Source organism: Pelobates fuscus, chromosome 4 (genome assembly GCF_036172605.1).
Source record: "Pelobates fuscus isolate aPelFus1 chromosome 4, aPelFus1.pri, whole genome shotgun sequence".
Classification (NCBI taxonomy): domain Eukaryota; kingdom Metazoa; phylum Chordata; class Amphibia; order Anura; family Pelobatidae; genus Pelobates; species Pelobates fuscus.
In genome coordinates this window covers 328,580,290-328,607,100 of record NC_086320.1, presented here as the reverse complement: position 1 = coordinate 328,607,100, position 26,811 = coordinate 328,580,290, and the positions used below count along the sequence as shown (strand labels likewise).

Below are 26,811 nucleotides of genomic sequence, written 5' to 3'. Positions count from 1 at the left end.
TTTATTTACGTCATGTATAGACTCAACCACAGTTTCTCCAAGACTCTATCTTCAGAATGGCCCGTACTGCTTTCTGTTAGTTAACTATTATTCAACAGCTTGATTCTGAGGACAGATGGAGCATTTAATGTGAATGGTAGCTTATCAAGTGAGAATGCCCATGTAAAAGCAAAAAAATTACAAAGCGACCCAAAAATAAATCTTTAAAAAGGCAGATGCAGTAAATAACAGAATACACAGAAAACATTAATTTTTAGTTTTTTTTTTATTGAGTTTCCGTTTTATAATATTGTAACATTTCTTATACTTTCCTTCAGTGCTGTTTAGTTATTTACTATGTATTAGTTCAATGATACAGGTTACTGTACTAGATGCACGAACGCCAACATAAAAAAGATGTCGGTTGCCATCCAGTCAAATCCCATGTAATTGTCCAGATCAATGAATTTATAGTTCCGTCTGAAGAAGATGTAGTGCTTTCTTCATATTATCTATCACTGAAAAAATAATAGAAGTATTATGAGGAATACTAGATGCTAATGTTTCAAATATTTTGAAGCATGTACGATTTTTTTGCAGGTAAGCATATATTGCATAAAGTATATAACAAACACTATAGCTATCACTTTGTTATGACATATTCTTGTAGTAGAACAAAAGATTTCATATCTAGCCATAGGATATATAATCTAGCCATACAGCACTGTCACCAGCAACAAACCCAATATGACAATATTTAAGACTGTGCACCACAAACAGAAACCTTATATACTAACAGTCTTCCCATCTTGAAAATAATTGGCTGTAGGTTGTATTTCAAAATGTGGCTGGTCATTTCAAAAGACCATGTTTACTCCCCAACAATCCAGGTTCAATATCTATCTATCTATCTATCTATCTATCTACTTATTTATCTACCTACCTATTTATCTACCTATATAGACTTAGCAGGGCGAATTACTCAGCAGTTTTGAATATTTCGCTATTAAATGCTTTGTTAAATCAGGAAAAACGAACTTGTGCCGATGGAGTCCAATAATTTAACTAAATCCTTTATTAATATAATTGAGTTACTAATAGCTACTTAGAAGTTTCATATATTAACTAACTAGCATGGTAAGACACATATAAGGACACAAAATTAGGACAATATTAAAACATACTATGCATTTCCTATAGCAAGTGACCCCTTAGTGTTTAAAATCGTATTACTGTAGATAGTCATTTTCTTTTCATTTAAAATTTACTTTGGTGTGTTATTTACTCAGATGTAGTATAAAATACTATTTATCCGTACCAAGTAAAAAAAAATCTCCATATGTTAAGCATTCACTGTATATAATAACATTGAAATTAGTTAATTAAATAAAAAGGATATTGACTCCTCAAGCCGTACTCGGAATGATAGCCCACACTGTATTATCAACCTTTTTCTAATCAAGCGATGGATAACCATATAGGCGGGAGCGCTATCTTTATTTGGCCTGGGGAGTGGAGGAGGTAATTGCAAACAAATGGCCCAATTTGAGACCAACCCAGCACACTGTCCCACCCCACTCCATTTCTCTTTCTTAAAGTAATATTAAATAGTTTATATCAGTACAGTGTCAGAACATTAAACTGGAAGAATTACAAAACAATAATTTTAAAAGAAACTGTTACATAAAATCTGTTAGTATTATGGTGATGTAAGGGAGAAGCCTATGATCTATTCTATTTAAGTAGGCTTGGGTCAATAGAACCCCTGCCCTCCTTGCCAGCCTTCTACAACTTATGCACTTTAGCTGTTGTGGACTACTATTCCCATAATGCTTAACTTGCCAAATAGTTATACATAGTTAACAATAGCTAGAGCATTAGAGGTAAATCATCACAGTGTCACATTAATAGGTCCATATGTTTTGTGGTTGGTGTCCATTACAAGGCAGCACAAATGTTGGTAGATAATACTTACATAACGGTAAATCATTTGGCTCATATGTATAAAGACGGTTAGAATATCTGCCTGTAATATCAGCTCGAACTGTAAGAGATGGATCTGTAAAACAAAGCAGAATTTTACTTAAGTAGCTTAAAACAGCAACGATTTTTCACAATTACGTACATATTCTCCAGTTCTGGTAAGTGGATGCAAGTAAAAAAAATGGTCCAGAACCAAAAGTTTACAGTACTGTTTATTAGTGTAGAATAGAGGTTACAAATATTGGAAACATTTCAACTAACAAAGTAGACTATGTCTAACCTTGACAAGGGAGGACACAGACTGTGTTAGTCATAATGTAGGCGTTACTGTTCTTACAATCAGTCCTGGTCAATATATTTGATGGGATTTTTAACTTACCAACAAATAAAATTCTAGGAACATACTGCCCATCTGGCGCAAGGTTTTTATCTGTAGTTTCATGCTAAAAGAAAAGAAGATATGTTCCAAAATCTTTAGTGGTTAAAATTAGGTTTCTGGTATTTAGTAAACCTTACATTAGGAATACACACTAATGGGTCAAAGAATGAAACACTGTGAAATCTATGACCAAGATAAATGTAAAAAAACAACCTACATTAAAGGGGAACTCTAAGTATCCTGACCACCAGAGTTTGTTGTAGTAGTTATGGTGCTCTAAACCTGTGCTACAATCATTCAGAGCGGTTTGACAAGACACAGGAGTCTTTCTTGCACACTCTTTTTTTGTTTGATAGACAACTGGTAACAAGGACCAGAGAGTTAGACCACCATAACTACTACATCAGGCTGTAGTGTTTATGTAGCTAATGTATTTCTTTACATGGTTCATACATTAAAGCTCAATTGTAAACATTAATTAATGTAATATTATTTTTACAAATATGCATGTCATATTCTACATATATTGTAATTATTGTTCAAGGTATTTCAAGCTCCTCAACAAAAAATGAATAATGGACGCTCATGCCTTGCTTCAAATTCAAAAGCAAAAATTTATTATAAAATGTTTTCCTGCCAGTAAATTAATACATGTCAAAAAATTACTCCAAAATTAAAATTCAGCACATAGCAATTTGCAATAAAAAAGTGAGACACAAAATAGGAATATGTGATCAATAAGTATTGGTATTTTTCAGTCTAAATGCCGTGTTTGGGTCAATGATTCACTCCAATCAAAACCATCATACACCAATATAATATCTTCGATAAATATGCAGTATGACTAGTATTTATGGAAATAGTAGTTTAGAAACTCACAGAATTAACTTACCATGATATTTAACATTATAAGTTTTTCAATTGCTAATTCTTGGGCTTCATTGCTATCAGAAAAAGCTTTCTTTAATCCTTTTAAGGGAAAATATAATAATTATTTAATGAAGCTTGATTGTCTTTCTGAAATAATCTCTCATTATCCAAATCTTATTGTTCACAACAAGACTAAATATTCTGTACAGTGTTAAAGAATACAACAAATGCATGGAAATATCATGTAATACACCTTTATAAGCAACTGACACCTTTTTCACTATTTACAACATATCCGTGATGAAAAATATAAATGGATTGCAGTAGTGTGCGCATGTGTTTTGAAGTAGAATGTAAGCTTAAATGCAGGATTCTAAGAACCCCCAATGCAAAATGTTTGTATCTGATGATTTTGACAATATGAAAGATATACATAATAATAAAGTGTTCAACCAGGAAAGGCACATTCAGATTACTCTGGTTTATAAGTACATCCTGGGGATGTTACCTTAGCCCAACATCCAGGGGTTGTTACTATTACCCAATTTAATGGTACTCATTTTATCTATCTCGGAAGGATGAAGGGCTGATTCAGCCCTGCTGGGATTTGAACCTGTGACCCAAGGGTTGAACAAATTCTACTGATGATGCATTAGCCCAGTGAGGTAGATATACATAAGAACAAGTATGCAAAAAAAAAAACACATGTATTGTTACACACAAGAAATATATAATGTAGATAAAACAAGATAAGACAAGTTCAACTTTAACAAGATTCCATTAGCTAGGAAAAAACTAAAATAGCATAAACTGAGATTCTTAACAATAATAATGACCAAAAGCACTTAATTTAGTGTAACTACTAGTGTACATATTACAGTGTAAAGAGACTTTCTAATAACAAACTAAACATTTTAAGCAAAAAAAATAAAAAAAGTCTTAAAAGCTGCCAGACCGAATGTTTATATGTAACTTATTAACATTATCAAAGAAGGGATTTCTTTCTTGTATTGCAATAAAGTTAGAAGATCGAAAGTGGAACTAGATAGGGAAGCATGACGGATGTGTGATCATTTAAATAGAACACAAGGAATCACGATTACAGTTGAAATGTATTTGAATTGCAGAGGGAATAAGTTATGGCGACATTCTGCTCTGTTGCTATAATAGTAATAATTTAATTATTTTCAGGTCTAAGTAGAGAATCAGCTAATCTCGGATGCCTGCCTAAGAGACTGACACTCTTCTCAGTTTCATAATGGAATGACTAGTGATTAGAATGGCATTTAGGTTTAAAGCCACCAAGGGTATCAACTACAACAAGAGCACATTATATAATGGAACCTTTCTCACAGCTTAAAAGTTGTAAAAATCACTAGGTTTGTGCACTTTATTACGTGAATAGGGAAGCTTTTTATATACAGGATTGATCATTATAAACGTGTATTTGTAATTATACCGTTATTATTTTCTGAAGCTTTTTTGATGACATGTATTAACAAACCAAACTATTAAAGAAACACTATAGGGTCAGGAACACAAACCTGCATTCCTGAGCCTATAGTGTCTAATCCACCATTTAGGTGACTTGCCCTCCCCCCGAATCCCCTTAGAAAAGGTGAAAACGCACCTTATTTCCAGCGCCGTGCGGGTCCGTCGATGCTGGCCCTGCCCCTTATCGGCCTCCTGTGCCCCAGTGCCCCAGGAAGCACCTCCAGTGGCCATTTGAGGAGTGGCCACTTTGAGGTGTCGCTAGGGGGGAATGTAAACACTGCCTTTTCTCTGAAAAGGCAGTGTTTGCATGAAAATACCTGCAGGCAATGGTTATACTCACCAGAACAACTACACTAAGCTGTAGTTGTTCTGGTGACTATAGTGTCCCTTTAATTCTATAATACTGATGGCTAAGCTAGGCACTGCTACTGCTGAGATGGCACAGTTGGTTAATATACTTGCCCATGTGTCAATTAAAACCTCACAGTAGAAAATTTAGTATAAAAAAATCCAACAGCCTGTTAAATAGTTATATTGTTCAAACATGTACTAGTAGGCTAACATTGTAGATTTGGGTTTTACTCCTGAGTAAATTGAATGATTCATTATACAGCTAAACATGAAAAATTTTCAAGAAATATTACCTTGGCAATACTGACATTCTTCCAAATGGTGAATTACCATCAGAGGTTTATTACTGAAAAATAACAAATATATCAGAATACATAAATGTTTTACATAAAGTTCTGTGTACTATGATAGGTATACTTTAAAGCGGCACTGTCACAGTCTGGGAACTTTGCATGATTTCAGAGATCCCCGATGTTGATATCTCAACTGGGGGTCTAGTGGCCATGGGGGGAGCAGGGAAAGGTAAGTTTAACTTAAATGAACCTGATCCTTGTGTCTGCCCCTATCTTGTTCTAAATGGTCCTCCTCTGCTCCTGGCCCTTCAATGCCAGGAGCTGACATCATTGCTGTACTCTTATGCATGAACAAAAGAACAGCATTGTTCCATAGACAGAGCAAATTCCCTGCATCCGCCACTGGTGATGGCCAGGAGATATTGACATTTCTAGACGACAGTCTAGAATTGTCTGGCGTAGGAATAATACTGAGACAAGGTAGTCCCTACTTTTTCACTTGCAGTGAAATTCCAACAAAGTCAACATAAATATTTCATAAAGATTTTTTATTTTCAAAAAACATGTTTTGGGGGGGTTGATAGTGCCGCTTTAAGTTAGAAAATTCTGTACAGGTTATAAAAATATAAAATCTGCCACCTTTTTTTCCACATTATTTAAGATTAAAGATTACATGTAATAAACAGATAAAAGGCTTATATGGAATGAATAAACAATATCGGAGGGAATTTATTCCAGGCCATTTTCAGAAACAGCATTGTACATTGTAACATAAGGATCCCACACTCTGGTGGGGACGCTGGTGGGAACTTCCATAGACCTCCATTTTGAACTCTCATGCATGTGTAGGAGTAAAACAGTGAAGAGGGCTACTCGAGAATGAAGCAGCAAATGACTGATCCCAGAAGAAGACAATGCTCTTCAGATAAATATATATCCCTGGCCTTCTCTCCCACATATCAAGTGGCCATGTCACCCTGAGGGTCCTTTGCAACATCTGCAAAGACCTTGAAAGTAACCAAGCTGTTTTAAAATTAGAAGGGGTCTAAGATAAACAAATTGTGCTGTAAGTATCACATGCATTGACATCATATCGTCAGTGCAAGTCACAGACGGGCAGTATTGCGTGATAAAATTCACGTTGCCATTTCACTGTTCCCTACTTCTGCTGTGTAAAAGATTTCCTGCCGTTGGTGTTGTACCTACAGAGAGATTGCATGGTTTCACATTTCCAAAGACAGTCAAAGCAATTCAAGGAATCCACAAAGCAAGTGCGTATTAAATCTTGGCTCTCTTCATGCATATATCAAAATGATTGAATGTGTGTGTACATTTGTATGAGGATGAATGTACACTGAAAATTACTCACAGGGACTCCTGTGAGGTCTGGTAAGGGAGTTTTCCATTAGATGCCATAAAATAGGAAATATATTGAGGAGCATAAGGGGTGTCACTTGGCAGGTACCCAGAGTGACATCATCACCAAAGCCCTATATGTTCTTTAAAATTTTGTCCTAGAAAACAATAAGTAAAATATGTGGATTACACAAAATGAGGTAGATTGTATTTTACTATGTGTTACAAAAATATGACTCTAGGGTTCCACAAGAACAAAATTAGGGTTCCACAGCGATTTGACCATCGGGTGGCCCAAGCATTTAGGGCAACCCGATGGGTATTGCTAAACAGGGGTTTGGTCAGGTGCCACCGTCATCTAAGATGGCGACCGGACCCCTGTAGTATTGGATGCTGGGAGGAAGTGACAGCACTTCCTCCCATACAGAGCGCGCCGCCTAGGGGGGGAGAGAGAGCAGCAGGGACTGAGCACAACCCAACCCCAGCCAGCAGCACTGAAGACCCTCCTGCAGAAAAAAGGTAAGTAAACAGCAAATTTAAACATATGTGTATGTATCTTTGTGTGTGTGTGTACCTGTATCAGTGTGTGTATCTGCCAATGTGTGTGAATCTGTGTGTGCATGAACCTGTGTCAGAGTGTGTATATCTGCCAATGTGTGTGAATCTGTGTATGTGTCTATGTGTGTGTGTACCAGTTTGTGTATCTGTGTGTCAATGTGTGCATCAGTAAGTGTATATGTGTGTGCATGTGCTAGTGTGTATCTGTGTGTCAGTGTGTGTATGTGTGTGTATGTGTCAGTGTATCTGTCAGTGTGTGTGTGTGTATGTGCCAATGTGTGTATCATTGTTCCAGTGTGTGTGTGTATATGTGCCAATGTGTGTATCATTTTGCCAGTGTGTGTGTGTGTGTGTGTGTATCTGTGTGTCAGATGTACATCCACATTTTAAATCCAACACTACATCCACATACATCTTGGCACGCAAATTATAACATTCCATACAAACACATCCTTGTGTTAAAACGATAAAATTACATACAAACACCAACTCTACACACAAAAACTCACCTGCTCCTAAGTACTGCAATCTGTTTACTATCTGTAGAAATTAGTGTGTATATATAGTTAAAACAAAATTGCAAAATTTGCTAATTGAAAGGTTTATGCAACGGTGCAAAAGTTTTTTTTGGGGGGGGGGGAGGGGGGGGGGCGGCGTGGGGTTCCATGATGTTGATACCCTATATCAAAGGGTTAAAGGGTTCCATGAGAAAAATTCATTGGGAACCCCTACTCTTGATAGACGTACCTTTTCTTTGCATTGTATAGTCCTTCTTCATAAGTTTGTGCCCATGTAATATCATTCCCCCATCCTGAAAAAAATAAATAAATAGAACATTAAGCTGCGTTTTTTTTTGTCAGTGCAAATACAATACAATATGGCCCTGATATTTTTAGATAGGCTTCTCAATCTGTTAGAAAAAAATGACAAATTATTTATCTCTAAGTCACCACTGAGCTCTGAGGAGGTTTAAGATAAATCATTTGAAAAAAATGTTTTCTAACAGAATGAAATCATTTCAGATTGAAATAAATTAAATAGAGGCCATTGAGATCATTTGAAAAACTCATCCAAAATATGAAACCATCTCCTTTGGGACCCGCTGCAGCATCATGGCAAGTGCTGAAACGCGCTCAAGATGGCGGCTGTCTTACATCATCAGAGCCCACAACTCCACATTCTGTCAGAGTTGGACAGGATCTTTGAGGCTCTTCTGGACCAAGCTAGCCAGCACACAGCAAAGCTCCACAAACATACTGACCCCCGGTGACGCACTCATGCTGACAAGGGATGCACCTGACTCCCCTGACGCAGGTATCCCACGTCCAAGGTGGGCACGGCACGGAGTGGAATGCCTGCACAACCCACTGATGGCACCTGCTATCACCGGTTACCTTGGACACCTCAGAGCCAGCACTCTAAACAACCCAACAGGGTCAATCATCATACCAGCACTCAAGGCTCGTGTTCTCAGATTGGGACTGTCCTTTTGAGATCGGCTCTGTTGGGGTTGCGTTATCGGGGGAAAGAAGGCCTGCTGGATCATGACCTGGAGACTATTAGGCCTCAATCTACCCTGTGGGACTATGGCCTACCAGTACAGGGAGTGGGCTGATTGGGTGGGTGGCTACTCTTAGACCACTATTTGTCCTAACCCTCATCGGGTCCCAATATATATTGATATGTCTATAAATGCAGTTCTATGCCTTAGTATGTTTCTCTCTTTCTTTGCCCCTTTTGCTTAGACCTGTGTTTCTGATATTTTTCTATATTACTATAAAAAGAGTGCAGTATCCTCGACAACCCATGATAAACACAAAATTTTATTTCTGCCTATTGTATATGTCTTTTGAGAAATGTCTACTCTAGTCTGCACTACAAAAATAATGAATTATATAAAAAAATCAAGGACACGTTAGCACTCTGCATATTACTTGTTTTGTCTCAAAGGAGACCTAATCATAGATTACTTAATCACAGAGAAGCCTCACCCACTAATATTTAAAGGGGTGCCACACCTTCCATTTAAACTGAAAGTTAACGCTATCAATACCAAAATCAAATCAACGTCAAATAAGAGCAAAGGAAAACTTTTAAAAAATGAATGGGGTTAAAGGGACACTACACAATGAATGCAGTATAATTAATTACACTTATTATTAATGCATCAGGCAGCGAACTTAAATATGTAACATAAATATCGTAATCTACTCAATAATACTTTTTTCATTTCATAAATAACTATTTAAATAATCAGAATCACAATTGTTGGGCTAAAATGCCTTATAATCAATTAGTTTAAGGAAGATAAGGAATTCAATTAATTCTCACTGTATTTTAATTTAAATGCCCTTGAAAATATGTAATTTTATTCTGATAGCTGAAAGGAATTAGCAGAATATTACATGATAAATTTTATGCAAATATAAAACATATTAGCACATTACAGTAAGCCAATCTGCACTGGGAGTAATAGCCAGCCTTTACAGCTCCACCTAGAAAGACAACTATTCTCTTTAATTTGGGTAATTAAACATCATCATTGCTAGGTTCCAGAAACACATGGGGCTTTGTCACAGATAACTACAACCAAAAATGCAGAACTCAAGGTAAACAAATATAATTGTAACCGGAGAAAATGTGTACTATCGGGCCTTAGAGTGGCAGGACTGAAAGCAAAACAGAGTAGTACAAGGCAAGCTGAGTCAGGAAGACATAAAGCAGAATAAAAAACAAACAAACTTGAGTTTAAATAGCCCTAGTATATAGGAAGGCAAGGATTGGTCAAAATTGACCTTGTGATGCTAAAACATGCATGCGTGTCAACTACTCGATGATGCACGCATGTTCATGTCACTTTTGTCATGTTCGGTGATGAGGCTACACAGTTTCTTAGTGGCAGATGTTCAGTACGAACACCATAGCATCCGGAAGCTGCATAGAGAGCGGACTGGAGGGGAATCTGTCATGAGGTAAGTAAAACAGAGGGGCTTCTTTTAGCGTGACCTTGCAGACCGGGTGCGGTGATCAATCCAGGGGGCCCGGCAGCCCTGCAGATCCCTGCGACTGGGTGCCCGCCACCATTTGTTGCAGCCCCGGCCTGCACGGTATAACCACCAGGGCCGCACGTTAAGTGCCATGCTGTTAGAGCCACCTGTTACAAACTGTTTCTTTAAGTGACAAATTGTTCCCCTGGATTATGGAGAAGCGTCATTGCCAACCTTCTGCCCCATGACTATAGACCTAGTGTGTATGGCCCTTTAAGAACCATCTGTGGGCACATTGTGACTTTGGTGAACAATGCCCCTTTAAGACTATGTCCCCAGACCTGTAAAATAACTTGTTTGTGCCTTTTTCCCACTTGGTTCAGTAAATGGGGCTTACTGAACCAAGTACCACACAGGCGGACCACCCAGAAGTGGAAGTGTGCCGTCAATTTACCTCCTTGGCTGGGAGGCTGCTGTAGGTAAATTGCTGACCACTGGGTAGCCGCCGTTCGTACAAACGAACACGTGACGACGGCCATCTTTATTCAGGCGAACACGGTCAGCGGTGTGTGAAGCCAAATCTATGGAACTGAAATCGGCTACACATTTGAACAACACCACTGACCCTTACCTTCTCCTCCACTCAGTTTTCAGCCCAGCAGCGGCGGTTCATAGAGTTTGCAGTACTTATGGTGTCAACGGTGCTGATGGTCCTTTGGTGAGCGCTAGGAGAATCCTTTCTACGGTCCAACTTTCAGCTAGCCTGGAGGCAACCGTAACACCACCCGATGGCTATGGATTTCCAGGTGGTCTACGGATCAGTTTTCGCACTGGGGCCCCATGGATCATGTGTACGCCACTGGTGGGCAGTGTACTGTATGGGATAGTGTATGTGTGGATGTTTTGATTGTGTGTGGGGATTTACTGTATATGAGGGGGGACTTTATGTGGTGGTGTAGAAACAAATAAAATAACATATTTCCCCCTCCCTGTTCTTACCTTGCAGGTACACACAAGCACTCACTGACACTCTCACTGACCCATACACACACAGATCTACTGCAACACTACTAATGTAAGGACTCCCCACTGGCAGGCTTTTGGATATTTTACTAACCAGTAAACACTTTTCATTTTTTTTTTTGGTTTTGTAGAGCCTGATTATGGACTAGGCTTGCTAGACCCATGTCTAATCCTTAACTAGAGTGGGGTACCCAACCAAGGTCTCAAACGTGAGGAAGTAATGAACAACTGGAGGGGAGTGTCTGTCCTGTTGCCAGGTAAATGCCATTCTTGAACTCCTTAGAGAGGCAGCAACCAGTCTCAGCATGGCCACACAGAATGACACACCCATGCACACACAGGCTGATGTTATAAGTAAAGTTAAATATAAAAAACACTAATATCCTACTCACATCGATCAAAGACTATGAAAATTGCCAATCGCTGTCTAAAATTGTGGGGTAGTTGTATAAAAATAAAAGTTGGAAAAGGTGTAAATGTTATAATAAAAACAAAAAGTAAGTTAAATTTAGATTTAGTCCATGAGTTAATTTAGTAGTCAAAGTAAAAAATCAAAGACCTCTGTCATTAACAGCAAAATATTTAAATTACCACCTAGAGTATGATATTTACCCTAATTATTCCTTGAAATTGAAGATCATTACTATGGACCTATGTGTACTCAAAAGTTTAATATTTTTTGATGACATTGAGTTGAGATGTTCCCTCAACCTTGCTTTGAGGGTTCATTTGTGTGTCCAACATATTGGAACTTATAAGACGCACAGGTGATAAGATAAATACTGCAAGTGAGGTGGAGACATTTGTTAAAATATATTACCTAGTAACTGTTGAAGAACATGTATTATAGGTACCATTAACGGGGAAACACTTACATCTATAAATAAGGCAAGGGAAATTACCTTTCTGTGATGCATGGTTACTTTAAAAAAGATTGGGCTACTCAAAATAGTTAATTCTTGTAAATTTGAAAGTAAGATCATAATTGCCTTGTCACATAAATAACAAATCATCAGTAATTCTTCAACAATTCATGATAGTCTAAGAAGAGGTTGGCATCTCCAAAGATGTCGGAGGCCTCCCACCAACCTGGAGTGAGGGCACATTTGTTATCCTCATGGAAGTCCAATAACCCACCATAACACATAAAACAATTGTGAGCAGGCATATATCCATTTCCTCTAAAACCATTTTGGGGGTAAAGCTGGAGCATTAGAAAACAACATCAATGGTTAGCCACTTATATCCAGTCTTTCACCAAAAAGGGTCAAGTTTCAGTAAGAGAGGTTTGGTAACTCTCACATAGCTTATATAATATAATGACAATAAGGTTAAGATAATAATCTACCCGTTGAGGTCACTTTTTACATGGAGGCTATATGAGAAATATTGAGTGTCCCACTGGATGTTTTGCCTGTCTTGGGTAGGCAGTGGAAACCGGGAGTAATAAAATGTAAATTGATCGTACATTCCACCTCTGTAGGAGATAGTACATCCCCCCAAAAAGCCTCCAAATTAATAAATAAACATGCTATTTTTTTCTGTATTACTAATAGGTTTTTTCTATATTACTAACAGTTGATAATATGACTTTGAGCCACGTTAACTTTTAATAGACTTTTGTCTGAACTAGATGTCTTTGAATCCAAACCCGAAGGAATCGATTGTCCAGCATTTACCTATGGAGTCTTATTCAATTAATATAACTCCATCGGTAAATCCCAGACAATAATTTTTTATGGGTGTGGATTAAAGAAAAGTCTGATAAACTGTCAGTAACAAACTTTTGCACAAGTCTAGTTGTTATCAGTTATATATATTCTGCCTTTCTGATGGGGTTTAAAATGTATATGAATGTCTATCTTTGTACTGTACCAAGACTGTGATTGATTCAATATCCTCTAATATTGAAAATATTGCACTTTTCATATTATATATTCATTTTTATTGAACATTATGTGCACTTGAATAATTAATTTGTGTTATTCCAATATTTTGGGTTCAGAATTTGAATGGATTTTCCCACTTTTTGAGAAATTTGTTGAGGTGCATTACTATGCAATTTAACTCTTTGTGCTGCATTGGTTTTATAGTGTTCCTGCAGACAATGTTGTGGCCTCGTTGATAATAAATTCTTATTTTTTTTCCTTTTGTTCTTATTTTACACTAGTTTGATTTTGGTATTGGTAGGGTTAATGTTCAGTTTAATTAGAGGGTATGGAAACCCTCTTTAAATATTGATGAATCTTTTCTGTGATTAAGCCTATGATTAAGTTTCATTTGAGTGATGTAATTGCCTGCTTGTTCTTATAATATTTTGCTTTTTAAAAATCTCTATCCTGTAAATAGTTAATTTTAGAAGTCAGCTCAGTAAAATAGTGTAGCTGCCATTTCTTTGTAACTTGCTACAGTCTATCATATTTGACAAACTCTGGTGCTGACTCTGTGCCAGTATTGTATCTATGGTTTGCTTGTTTAAAGTCCGGCCTTTGTTTGTATATTTTCACCGAAGGGGTTGCTAACCATTACTAGTCACTGTTACATCCAACTCCTTTTGCTCAGGTTAAATGAAAATGATGGCCGTGATATGGAAATTCAATCTGCTTTGGTTTTATTTGTCAATTCTGGGGCTTGTTCAGAACCTGTTCAGACAAATATGTCAATTTCATCTGAATGAATCCAAAATGTTTGATATTGCCCTAAATACATTGGAAAGAATGTGTGGCTGTAAAAATGCTCTGGTTCCGTGGATATAGTCCTGTATCATTTATAGTTAAAATAGCTTAAAGTGTCACTACAGGCCCCTAAAAAACTTTAGCTTGCTGAAAAGCTTTCTGTGTGAAAAGCATGTCCTCTTTTTTTCATTTTGCAAAAAGTACAGATTTTAGCTGACACTTTTATAAATTAACCAGACAACATGTAATGCTACTTCCTGGTTTGGTTAGCTCAGTGGAGCTAAACTCAAGAGGCAGCAATTGCCCAGAGCACCCGCCTTGGAAAAGGCTTCTAATTGAGCTGCATTTGAGAGTCTATGATTGGACAGCCACAGAAAGTCTGGGAGGAATTAGAAGGGGAGGGATTGCAAATACAGCAGACAAGAGAACTGCAGTTTGTGCAAGCTGTTTGTAGGTATACCCCAAAGAAAAAAATGCATAATTAAATGCATGCATGTTTTCATTTGGGGTATATCTATCAGACAGTGATTTTAATTTATTTTGTATTTGGGCAGTGGAGTGTCCCTTTAAGTATGTTACATTTGAAATGATGAAAATATATGTTACTAGACCTCTTGACAATGTCTGTGGAGGACGAGTCTTTTTTTTGACTGCCATGGCTAAGTTTGTTGAGAAGACAAATAACACAAGTGACAAGGTCAGCATTGATGGAAACATTGTGGCTTCCGTGGTCCTTTTATAAATATCTGTTAAAACAAAAAAAAGAAGAAAATAAACCATCACTTAACAAAACCAATCATTAATTTTAAAGAAAATATTCCAAAATAATTAGCAAACTGTTTCACAATAATTACAGGGAACATCATGGTCTATTAAACGGTGACCTGCTACTATTTTGTGTGCATTGTGTTGATTGCGTCTTGATAGCTCAAATTACAGTACAGTCCAAATGGATGGTATCACTTTGTACTCAACAGCCACACTTTCAATCCAGCCCAGTTTTCTTAGAACTGATTAATATAAGTAAGGACTTCCTGAAGTCTAAATCGTGTTAGCCTCAGGACTATCTGTTTTACTGTGCACATGGTGATTCAATAATTTGTTTTTGGTGGAGCACTTGATGAGTCTTCCCCCCTCCACCACCCCCTGGCAATTGCACAGTAGTCCTTCCCCAGTGTCCACACATAGTTAAGGGAATAGAGAAGGTAAAAGCAATTAATAATATGACACATGGTTTTAGGAATTCTCAGCATCATCTGACAGTTTAGATATCAGGTGTATCGTTAATTATAGAATTGGTACCCATTTCATTGTTTCCCACAATCCCTTTTAATAAATGATTTCTAAGTTTTAAATTCTAATCTTAAAAGGATTATAACTTGTATCATCTACTGTATTTAAATTTCCACACAATTGCAGACTTTTGTGTTAGAAATCCTGGTCTGGTATCAAGTGATATGTCAGGTCCCATAGAACAATAAAACTTTGTTTTGAGAAATGGCTCATTTTTTACATCCAGATTAAAGGTAAAACCCCCAAAGATATACTACGTATCTAGTTTCTAGCCATCTTAAGAAGATACTGTTCTATAGGGTACTGAACAAAGAATTGATTATTCAACTGAAACATTCAATATAGTCAGCAAACTTACCGAAACGTTGCTGAGAGTCTTATTTATTTTATTGTTGTCACTTAGTATGCAAGTGTCATATATGCTAGCCATGCACAAAAAATGCAAGTAATAGTTTAAATATTAATACAATATCAGATAAAACAAAATTGCCCCCCTTTACAGAGCCTTAAGATCCATGCTTTATGTTGAACTGACGCTATAATATCTGCATTATCTTTCCTCTAGAAAGACCCAGTATCCGTCCAAACGTTTCTGTTTTGTTTATTGTAAGATTATATTTGTATAATTCTATTTATAATATGGCTGTTAAAATAATACTAGATTATGCTGAATTACACACCTGACTGTATGATAAGAATGTGACTGTCGGTCTATTTATAAAAAAAAAAAAAAAATCATAAGAAATATTTTATTGTCGAGACAAAATAATTAATTTCATCATGTGATTGTTGTCTTTATTCTTATACAATTTATTATAGCTTAGACATTTTCCATAAATAAAAGTTGTATATATAACAAGTCTTTAACCTATTTTAACTCATTGTAAATACATGCTGTGTGTATTTTCTTTTCATGGTAAATGTGAATATAATGGTTCGTTCTTTTCCAACATACTGCAGACATTTTGAAAAAATATAAAAAGGTAAATGCTATATGTATTATGATGACACACACAGACAAGGTTTAATAAAAAGAGGTAAGAAGTAATTATTCCTTATATAAAGGGAATCAATACAGTAAAGGAGGAGACTACATTTAAAAGAAGAAAAACTATCACAACAAGAGGACATAATCTTAAATTAGAGGGACAAAGGTTTAAAAATAATATCAGGAAGTATTACTTTACTGAGAGGGTAGTGGATGCGTGGAATAGCCTTCCAGCTGAAGTGGTAGAGGTTAACACAGTAAAGAAGTTTAAGCATGCGTGGGGTAGACATAAGGCTATCCTAACTATAAGCTAAGGGCAGGGACTAATGAAAGTATTCCGAAAATTGGGCAGACTAGATGGGATGAATGGTTCTTATCTGCCGTCACATTCTATGTTTCTATGTTTCTATATTCCGTCCGTCCTCTATCTACCTTAAATTGTATTGTTTATTTGTTTTGTAGGGAAGGCTTACACATTTCCTAAAGTTAAAGACTTTCTTGTATCCGCTGCTTGTTTAGTATTTTTAACTGCAGATAGCAAATTGTTTTAAAACTTTTTTTTTTTTTGCACATTGATTGAAGGTTAAAGAAAGCTTACTAATGACACGATGCAACTGCTCATTCCATCACAGACAAATTCACTAAGGTGTTAATCACATAAAATGAATCATGATCGGATTTTTTAAACTGGGACAATAGCTACATTTACGGATTTTTCCTTTATGACTGTTTTGGGTTAATGTTAGTGAATGTTAGTGAACTGTCATCTATGTAATTATTTAATTAACATAAACTAATATTTTTTGAATTAAAGATGGCTATAAACCAATAAAGCCTTTTTTTTTAATAAATAGTTTTCTGATTCAAAACTTTTATTTAAGATGTTACGTGAATATGTATACAGTCTAATTTCCTATTTCATATTGCTAACTGAAATGAATTTTTACAATACAATTTTTGCAGATATGCTGAATAATAGAATGTTATAAAATAAAAATTAGTTTAAGCATCAATCAAGAAAAAGCAAAGACTGTCTTGAGCTCAGACTATATCCACAAAACACAACAAAATTTCACTGAAAACGCAAGTGATTAAAAAAAAAAAGTGGACAACTTTATGCACAATTAAGCTTAGTATAAATTTTAGGGAGTGAAAGTTATTTTGCAATATTGCCATTTTTAATTAATGACTCCACATAGTTAAAGATTTTGGCCAAACTGCTTATTATCACCTTAATTTTGCAAACTGGTATTATACTCCAGAAAACTCACTGCTGACTCATAGACTTTGCATTCTGTTTCGAAAGAATTTTGATTTCTTTAACTTGTTCTGCTGTATTTTATAGCAACATTTATAGATACATATTGGATAGCCATACTTTACTTTTATGTCTACAGAAGGCATAAAGGGATTGAAACAGATGTAAGCATGACATATTGATCTGTCAGTAACACTATAGCTAAATATGGTCTACATGTTCCATAATCTCCTTCCAGCCTTGTTGGACGCACTTGTGCACGTATGAACTGTATGACAAGTGTGTGATCCTGAGACATGCAGCACGCGTCTCTATGTGCTAACTCAGGCTTCCCTAAACTCCGGCCCTCCAGATGTTGCTGAACTACAACTCCCATGATTCTCAGCCCATCTATTTCATTCACAGAATCATGGGAGTTGTAGTTCAGCAACATCTGAAGGGCCGGAATTTGGGGAAGCCTGTGCTAACTGGTCAAAACATCCAGTCAAAACAGTATTTTATCGAATATCATGATACATTTAACATCTCCGATATTCTTTACCTTCATGCTATAAAATAAACTTTCGGTGTGTTTTGTAAACGTATTTTCAAGACTAAAACTAAAATAAGTCTATTTTATTGTTGTATTGAGAGACTCTCAGGTTTATCTCCTAAAGTGTGAAGTGTCAGAAATTGAAAGTGAATTTTCAGATTTTGGTCAAGGATAGACATACTGAAACATAGCTGACTTTTAATTTTTTTTTTCCAATTATGGTATTTTAGTCTAAAATTTCAAATTCTTGAATTCCTGTAAAATCACACTTTAGTTAATAATCCTGTCTGTAAAGCAAATATTTTCCCTTTCTCTCTTTTTGTGGCTAACTTAGCAAAATTAATTGTGTTTCATGGGACATAGGATAAAAATAGATCAATCTACAACAAATACCTCCTAATCAAAATGAAGAATTAAAGAGATTTTTTTTTTACCAATGCGGTTTTGATTAAAAAAGTTAAATGATCTACTTACCATTCTTCATGATAAATTAGAAAGTCTGTCTGTGTTTCATCACAATGTACTATTTAATTTATGTTGCAAACTTTAAATGTTAGGCAAAGAAAAAAGTTGACTTACATTGGGTGAGTCCTTGCAATCAGATTCTTTCTAAGTCAAACAGCTTAGAAAGGAGTGTTTTATAGACGGACATTGGACGGAGTTGCACCTTCCAATTACTATGGCAACAAGGAAATCTTTACCTGTTTATTTGTTCTCCCGAGTTCTCATGGCTGGAACACAAGATACATTGTTTTCCCTCCTCCATGCTTACGATCATATAACATTCAATGAGGAAGCAAGTAAAAAAGCCCTGCGTGTGTATTTTATTTCACGATATCAAGGTACAGCTTCAGGAAATCTGAAACCAAAGTGGTCCTCTTGTGCACCTGTTGTCTGTAGAAAATATTTTTTGCTTCACTGGTGCTTGGAAAAAACACAACATGCAGAAATGATATTAAATCAATAAAAACAACTTACAAAGATTTTTAAACAATAGCTTCTGGTGGAATAAAAATAAAGGTTTACGAAAGAATGGCTTTGTTTCTAATCTATTATTGTAATATTGCCCTATACTTTTTTTTAGATAGATTTTATGTAACTTTAAAAGATGTCCACATTATGCAAGAGATACATGATCGATGGGTTACTCCAAGCACCATGAACACTTCAGTGATTTGAAGTGGTCATGGTACTTGGAGTCTGTGTGTGCAGAGTCAGTTTGAAACGTTGCACATACAAAGTTAAAACCAAGCGCTGCTGGAAGTTTAATTCCACCTCTGGCAGCGTTATTAGCCAACCTGGGTAGTTAGCCAGGGTAATGTCAACTATGTGCATATTTGGCATCTGTCGTCAGCTCACATAGCATGCTACTGACAGAAAGTCAATGTCCTAGTGCTACCCAAATCTTCACCACAGCCCATCCCGCTCTGACATCACTTCCCCTCCAGTGAGAGGAAGTGACATCATCAGAGGAGGATCAGGCTGCAGGGAGAACTTGGCTCCAGCGCTGGATTGAGCTTCACGATTTTTAAAATGTTTAAAATTTTTATACAAATACATTTTCTCACGATATAAAGTATATTGCAGTTAAAGTAGATCAAAGTTAAATCTGTCATACTGCTTTTTAAATCAAGCTATTTACTTAACCCCTTATGGACGACGGGCGTTCTATGCTATCCTTAAGGAAGTGGCTCTAAACGCCGCAGGGTGGCATAGAACGCCCTGCGATCTTTTGTACTTACCCGGTCGCCGGGAGTCCCCCTCCATCCTTTTCGAACCCCTTGGGCCATGTGATTGTGAGGTACTTGCGAGGACCTCGCGATCACATGGGCGGCATAGCCGTCCATAACAATGCCAGCCGGGGGAGTGCCTGTAATGACAGGTACTCCCCCTGCTGTCTGAAAATACATAAAATAAAAGTTAAATCAGTGTAAAATTAAATTATATATACTTAGATCATATATATATTTATTTTATATATGATCTAAGTATATATATATATACACATATACACACATACACATACACTGTATAAGTGTATTGTAATATTAATATATATATAATTATAAATATATATTAATATCAAAATACACATACAATGATATTGATTAAATATATATATAATTTTCGTTATAAACATATATGCAAAATCTGGCACTCTACCTTTAAATTAGCTTTGCAATGACCTCGGTGATGCACAGCGTAAGTATATATGAAAAAGGATGAAGAGAGCACTCCAGAGGATATTTTCAATAAATTTTTATATGTGATGAAGAGGATCAACGTTTCGACCCAAGAGGTCTTTGTCAAGATGTAGTTATGAGTGAAACAATTGCATATATAGCACAAAAATAATTAAGAGGTAATCACTTACCCAGTGCAGGTGTGAAGCCCCAGATCCATGTGTGAACGCAGTGAAGTGATCAGGTAATCGCGTGTGCAATTCATGGAGACGTGATGACGTCATATTAAATCGACCGGAAAAGGTTGTGAAGAAGCGTCTGGTTACTATGGTGATGCTGAGTTCCAGTAATATAAGTGATTGTGAATCATGCGGTGCGTGAATAATAAAGTAAAACCAACTAGGAGGATATATATGAGGTTCATATATAGTTAACAAAAATATACATATAGACATATACTAAAAGAATAGCATGTAGCCCAGATTATAAGAAGACAGATACATACGTGGAGGAGTGAATGGAGTGTGAGTGACATGCAGAAAAATAAATAAAGTGTGAGTGACATGCAAAAAATAAGATAAGTGAAAAGCAAGATAAAATGAAGAAAGAGCAAGGACTACATAATAAATAAAGAGACAGAGAAAGATGTAAAGGACAAACATAGGAAAAAGCTATCACAAAAAAAATGTGATATATTAAAAATAATAGATAAAAGTGAAGTGAAGATGATAAGTGAATAAAAGAAGATGAAATATGTGGCGTGAAGAAAGTGTCAAAAAAGTGTGGACTATGTACAAATAGGTATACCCAAATATGCAAGAATATATGACAAAAATGTCTAGAAGCAATGTGCATAATAGACACTATAATAAAAATAAAAATAGCATATCAGAACTACTGATACCTAGGCAGAAGAACAAAACGGAGCAGAGTGATAAATATTTAAATCATAATCACGTTTGTCACAAAGGTTCTTTGTTATAGAGATTTAAATAAGAGAACAAGGAGACAGCCTGGAGATGAATAGAAATAGAAATAAACATAGAAAAAAACAAATAGTAAGAAAGAAAAAAGAAAAAAGAAAAAAGAGAAAAACTAAAAAATTTTTTTTCGTTATATATACATTTATATATAATATAAAATAAATAAATCTGTAAATACGTAAAAAAATTAAATTAGAAAAACAATAAATATATGAATAATAATATATCCCAGCCTCACTCTGCGGCGTGCGAGGGAGCTGAGCAGACAGCTCAGAGGAAGTGCTCCCTCGCCAGCCGCCCGCCTGCCCTGGGCATTTTTTGCCGCCCCCTGGAAAATGCCACCCAAGGCAAATGCCTTGTTTGCCTCGTGGCTAAAACGTCCCTGACGGTAGCCCAGGAATGAGAATTACCCCCATGATGGCATACCATTTACAAAAGTAGACAACCCAAGTTATTGCAAATGGGGTATGTCCAGTCTTTTTTAGTAGCCACTTAGTCACAAACACTGGCCAAAATGGACGTTCAAATTAGTTTTTTGCATTTTCAAATATTAACACTAATTTTGGCCAGTGTTTGTGACTAAGTGGCTACTAAAAAAGACTGGACATACCCCATTTGAAATACCTTGGGTTGTCTACTTTTGCAAATGGTATGCCATTATGGGGGTAATTCTTATTCCTGGGCTACCATACAGTCTCAAAGTAACCAATCTGGCGAATTTCAATGTAAAAAATGAAATATGTAACACGCTATATTTGACCCTGTAACTTCCCAAAACACCATAAAACCTGTACATAGGGTTACTGTTTTACACACGAGACTTTGCTGAATACAAATATGTGTATTTTATTGCAGTAAAAGGAAACAGTATTATGACATTCACAGTTAGAATGTCACGTAGAACTAAATTTTTTTTAAAAAATTCTTATTTTCTCCCATTTTTTTATATTTTATTCATATTAAATTATGTTTTATAACTAAATATTTGATGCCCTGTTTCCCCTGAGTAAAATTATATATAATAAGTGTGGGTGCACATAATATGAAAGAGGTGAATTACGCCTGAACAGACATATTGCACAAATTAAAGTTTTTGTTTACGTTTTGTTTTGATCACAACGTGTACATTTGGCTCAGTCCTTAAGATGTTGTTATGTCATTACACCATTGGAGACTATTTTCTACAGAGTGTTTAAATCAAGTGACTTAGAGCAGGACAGGAACTATCCAAGTTGCATTGATTCCGGATAATTGCCAGTAGGTAATGTGTAAAAGCTTTATCAGAGTATTTTATGGTTTTCCGAGAATGAGTCAGAGAATGTGTATAGGTTCAAATTCCAAACGGGTAAAATGCATGTTAAAATATGAAGCCCTCACATAGAGTTATGTTTAGTGATAGACATTTGAAATATTTGTATATGACATACATACATTTTAATAAATTTACCTAATAATAAATAATGTTATAATTACTGTATTAGGTAAAGTGTGGAAGTATTATTTAACCACGTACATCCCCTCAAAATTGCAAATTGAAAAGAGAGACCCTATTTTAGGGCTGCAAGTGGGGGTTTGGCTAGGGGTGGGTCTGTTCTTTTTTTTTAGGAGATTTTTAATAACAATTTTTTGCAACTACAATGTAGGTTGGAACAAGAACAATGTATATTATTTATACAGACTGATTTCTTAAGACATTTATTGTAGTTTAAAAACACATTATTAAGTATGATAGCTGTGGAGCTCAGTTTCAGGGATATGCACTAACGTAATAAAGGAAGTCCAGAGCGAATTCAAAGTGAATTTCAACATTTTGGACAAAATAGCCAAATTAGAAAATTCTCAATTTTCATTTCAGTTTGGCAATTGTAGCCTTAAAGGGATACTATAGTCACCAGGAATACTACAGCTTAATGTAGATGTTCTGGTGTGTATAGTCTTTCCCCATGGGCACACTGGGCAGTTAACCGGGGCCCAACAGGCATGGGGGACCAAAAGCGCTGCCCAGCGTGCCCGGCCGACAGGGTTATGCTTTGATCTCCCCTGCTGACACATAGTGAGCCGGCCCTGTTTTATGGCCACAGGCTCTCTCGGGTCGGTGAGGAGATCAGCGATCTCTCTCACCGGCCCAAGGGTCCTTCAATCGGGAGAGAGGGTGGGAGGACCCGGAGGCAGGGGAAGGGATCTTGGAGGCAGACCACGGCAACGCTCCACAAAGCATTCTGCGCACGGGAGGACACCAGGGCAGTGTCCCCAACCTTCACTACAGGTAAGAAGAAGGGAGGGGGAATAAATATTTTATTAATGTATAGGATTATTAAAAAACTCTGCAACATACACAAACATCACTCCTCACATACGCACAGCATCTCACACAAACACAGCACTCCTCACACAGAGCACCCACACACAGCACTCCTCACACAGAGCACCCCCTCACACACATACACAGCACTACACACACACACAGCACCCCTCCACACAGCAACCCCCCACACAGCACTCCTCACACACACAGCACACCCCCCCCACACACAGCACTACTACTACTACTATACTAAAAATATATACCAATTATTTACCTGATACTGCCTAAAAACAGGCAAATATCGTAAATAAGTTCACTTAATATTTAAAATCTGGACTAATTTCCTGCTGACAGTGCTAGCAACCAGTGTTTGATAAACACAAACCATTGTCAGTTGTCAGTGCAAGGGTTAAGTGGGTGGTGCCGGTCAGCTCTTACAAGCCATCTGCCACAAAAAAAAAGTTAAAAAAAAAAGCACAAATTATATGTGGTACAGTATGAACTCAACATGCCACAGACGAGTGTATTTCTACTAAATAGAGAGCAATCAGTAACTCCTCAACTAAGTAGCTGGTGGCAAATGTTTGTGGGTTGGATTGCCCCCCTCCCTACCTTTAACTCATGGACAGTATGTTGAGAGGCATTAAAACAAAAGCAATTGTCCATAACCCTTACCTCTACCCATGGGCAGAAGGTGGATGTATAAAAACAATGATTAGGGGTGATCACTATTTTTCACACCCATGGGCTATAGTTAGAGTGGATTATTGTTAAAAGGAAATGTATTGTCCCCTCTACCCCTCCCACCCATTTGTGGCAGGTGGGTACTAATATAGTAATTAGAGGACACACCAATTATCCCCCTCTTGTCTATGGTTCTCCTTAATAAATATTGCCATCCCTCTGGCTAGGAGACCCAAGCCACCACCCAAAATAATTCCTACCAACCACCATCAGACTTGTAATATTGAGAGGGTATAATAAATGTAGAATTTTACACTAGCGGGCTCATGGGAGGTGATGGTAGCTGAATGTCTAACTGACATTCAATGTGTGGCAAGATCTTTGTAAAGGCCATTCCTGTCTTAAAAGCTCAGTCTGTGCATAGCCACGAATGGGCTCAGTTGAACTGTGTTTTGGGGTCATTGTTTTCTTTCCAGTGTGCTTTGGTGGCAAATTGGGTCATTTTCACATTGTAAACAGTTCATTTTGATAAGGTGAGTTTACAAATTTCTACGTTAGCAATAATCAACCTCCTTCCCTGCCCATCGGTGGGGGCAAGGAGGGTTGACAATTGCCTGTCTACCCCATTATTATTTTCATACCCTTCACCTGCTGTCCATGAGTGGGTGGTGATGGGACAAGAGCCAGGTCCCAATTATGGATTTACAGACCCAATTCCATAACGAATAGGATGGAGCCTTTAGTGACTAAGTAGCCAGAGAAGTTGGTAATCCATATAACCCCAACTGCATGGCATAAGAGGTAGAACCCCTTTTTCCATCTCATTGTCCTATTGCCCGGCACAGAGGATTGGGTTAACACTGAAAGAGCTGCTGGTTGCTCTGCGATTAGTAGATAGATAGGGTCTCACCCACAGCATGTTGTGTAGTGGCTAAAAGAAGATAAAATCCTCTTATGTTGTGCTACATTATATATTATTACATTACCAACCATATGCTTTTATATGTTCAAGTGTGGCAGGTGGCTAACAAGAGCTGGCCAGTTACCACATACTTAACCCTTGCCCTGCCAGCAGGAAAATAATTCAGATATTTAATATTTGGTCTGGAATTTCATCATCCTGATCTGGATTTCAGGTGTTTAGTTACATCTGGACATAACTCTGTATCAATGCTGATTTAAAAAGTCCAGATGTTGGAATTCTGAGTACTGACTTCTGCAGTCTGAATACCCTGGATGGATTCAGCTATTTTCTTTAAATCCTGACATGGGGTAGTTTTGTGAATAACTCTGCTATAAGTGAATTCATCTCACCTTCTTGGCAGTCCCTTTGTCCCTGCTACTTTATTTTACAGTTTTATAGTGACATCTAGTGGACATTCCTAAAATGACAATTTGCACATCACCTTTATTATATTCTACTTCTTTGTAAATCTTTGTAAACCTTCTGTGCCTTATATCCAGTTATAGGCATCTCTGGTATATCATGCATTTTAAATTAAATTTTATGTGAAAAAGAAAGTGAGGTTTTTGGAGAGTTTCTTGGACCGTCACTACTTCTTGGCAAAACATTTACAGATGATGATCAGCTATTTACAGAAGGGATGCAGTGGAGTATTATATCCATGCATATATACAACCTGATTTACTCTCTCACTTACAGCTATTCATAGAAACTGAGAAACATAGAATGTGACAGCAGATAAGAACCATTCGGTCCATCTAGTGTGCCCAATTTTCTAAATACTTTCATTAGTCCCTAGCCTTATTTTATAGTTAGGTTAGCCTTATGCCTATCTCACGCATGCTTAAACTCCTTCACTGTGTTAACCTTTACCACTTCAGCTGGAAGGCTATTCCATGCATCCACTACCCTCTCAGAAAAGTAATACTTCCTGATATTATTTTTAAACCTTTGCTCCTCTTATTTAAGACTATGTCCTCTTGTTGTGGTAGTTTTCTTCTTTTAAATATAGTCTCCTCCTTTACTCTGTTGATTCCCTTTATGTATTTAAATGTTTCTATCATATCCCCCAATCTCGTCTTTCCTCCAAGCTATACATGTTAAGATCCTTTAACCTTTCCTGATAAGTTTTATCCTGCAATCCATGAACCAGTTTAGTAGTAGTGATGTCCCGAACGGTTCGCTGGCGAAGAGTTCCTGTCGAACATAGCTTGTTCGCGTTCGCCACAGATGGCGAACATATGCGATGTTCGGTCCGTCCCCTATTCGTCATCATTGAGTAAACTTTGACCCTGTACCTTACAGTCAGCAGACACATTCCAGCCAATCAGCAGCAGACCTTCCCTCCCAGACCCTCCCACCTCCTAGACAGCATACAATTTAAATTAATTCTGAAGCTGCGTTCTTTTTTTTTTTATAATTTTTTTTGTTGTTGTTGTGAAAGATGGCTGTCATGTTAAGGGTGTAGCTTGCATGCCGTTATCAACTGTGTATTTATATCAGCAGCTCCACCACTAATTAAAAATCAAGTGTGAGTCGCCCCATGAGATGAGACTAGTGAATAACATAATACATGAACGGTTAAGGTAAAGGCATGTAAGGAACTACGACAATAAACTCTATAGGAGGTGAAATAATGACATGTTTAAACACTTGCTACTTTACGATTAGTT

The 26,811-nt window shown here is 36.8% G+C and overlaps 1 protein-coding gene across 2 annotated transcripts; it reads right to left on the bottom strand.

Annotated features, from left to right (window-relative positions):
• Positions 1 to 268: 268 nt before the first annotated feature.
• Positions 269 to 18,739, bottom strand: AGR3 (anterior gradient 3, protein disulphide isomerase family member). Of its 2 annotated transcripts, none has more exons than XM_063450730.1 (8): positions 18,721 to 18,739; positions 14,560 to 14,694; positions 8,011 to 8,074; positions 5,350 to 5,402; positions 3,234 to 3,310; positions 2,342 to 2,405; positions 1,955 to 2,038; positions 269 to 497 (listed from the first exon to the last, which is right to left on the bottom strand). In XM_063450730.1, the coding sequence occupies exons 2-8, from the start codon at positions 14,663 to 14,665 to the stop codon at positions 448 to 450; spliced, it is 498 nt and encodes a 165-aa protein (XP_063306800.1). In that variant the 5' UTR covers positions 14,666 to 14,694; positions 18,721 to 18,739; the 3' UTR covers positions 269 to 447. The 2 variants fall into 2 exon arrangements, with proteins under 2 accessions (XP_063306800.1, XP_063306799.1); XM_063450729.1 differs by lacking the exon at positions 18,721 to 18,739 and adding an exon at positions 18,599 to 18,685.
• Between the last annotated feature and the right edge of the window lie 8,072 nt (positions 18,740 to 26,811).